The following is a 1,189-nucleotide window of genomic DNA, read 5'->3' on the forward strand; positions in this document are numbered from 1 at the left end:
CCATCTGGGGTGTGGATGGATGGGATAACCATGGTGTGGGGGATGCTGGGTCCATCTGGGGTATGGATGGATGGGATAACCAGGGAACAGGGGATGCTGGGTCCATCTGGGGCACGGATGGATGGGATAACCAGGGCATAGGGGATGCTGGGTCCATCTGAGGTATGGATGGGTGGGATAAATGTGGTGTGGGGGATGCTGGGTCCATTTAGGGTACAGACAGGTCCATTTGGAGTATGAGGTGTGGGAAGTGTCGGATCCTTTTGGGATGAGAATGGGATACATGGTGTGTGTGGGGTGCTGGGTCCATTTGGGGTATGGATGGACGGGATAACCGGGGCATAGGGGATGCTGGGTCCGTCTGGGGTATGGATGGATGGGATAACCGGGCTGCAGGAGCCAAGGCTCAGCCCTTGCTCTTTCCTTGCAGAGGAGCCAGGAGGAGCAGGCAGCGGGGAAGGACAGGCAGCTGAGTGCCGACGGCGAGTTCTCCATGGAGGAAAACTCCCTGTACAGCTCCCGGGGCAAAGGCGAGTGGCTGGGTGCGGGGAGGGGGCCGTGCTCGTGGGGGAGCAGCAGCGTCCTGCGAGCAGCACAACGTTCAGAAATGGCCTCGGCGTGCTTTTCCTGCGCTGCGGTTTTGACAGCGCTGGGTTTGGCCTGAGGTTTCTTTTATCAGCCGGACACCGCTTCCCCTCCGGGGCTGAGCGCTGCAACACGGCGCTCCCTGCAAACATCCCCCCCCCCCTTCCCTCCCCCCCCCTCCTCCCATTCCCCAGGCGTGGAGCACGACTTTGAGGTGACGCTGAGGGCCACCGAGTCCTCGGAGCGCTGCCGCCTGCGGGGCCGCTTCGTGCTGCGGGCGGGCGAGGAAGCCTTGGAGCTGCGGGATGTGCAGAGCGGGGACGTCCTCTACAGCTGGCCCTACCGCTTCCTGCGGCGCTTCGGGAGGGACAAGGTACGGGGATGCTCAAAGCGGGGTGGGGACGGCGGTGGGGACAGCCCTGGAGATCGTAGAACTGAGGTTGGAAAAGACCTCCAGCATCATCGAGTCCAACTGTCAACCCGTCCCCACCGCGCTCATAGATTGGTTGAGGTTGGAAAAGACCACTAAGGTCATCGAGTCAACCCTTGACCCGTCCCCACCGTGCCCATAGAATCGTTAAGGTTGGAAAAGAGCTCTAGAGTC

General features: G+C 61.4%; 1 protein-coding gene across 1 annotated transcript; it reads left to right on the forward strand.

Annotated features, from left to right (window-relative positions):
* Nucleotides 1-6: 6 nt before the first annotated feature.
* Nucleotides 7-1,181, forward strand: LOC110391947 (docking protein 2-like). Its single transcript, XM_021383903.1, has 2 exons — nucleotides 7-530; nucleotides 780-1,181. Exons 1-2 carry the CDS (start codon nucleotides 494-496, stop codon nucleotides 1,112-1,114), a joined length of 372 nt encoding a protein of 123 aa, XP_021239578.1. The 5' UTR covers nucleotides 7-493; the 3' UTR covers nucleotides 1,115-1,181.
* The last annotated feature ends 8 nt before the right edge of the window (nucleotides 1,182-1,189 follow it).

The sequence above is a fragment of the Numida meleagris genome, unplaced genomic scaffold (assembly GCF_002078875.1).
Source record: "Numida meleagris isolate 19003 breed g44 Domestic line unplaced genomic scaffold, NumMel1.0 unplaced_Scaffold664, whole genome shotgun sequence".
Classification (NCBI taxonomy): domain Eukaryota; kingdom Metazoa; phylum Chordata; class Aves; order Galliformes; family Numididae; genus Numida; species Numida meleagris.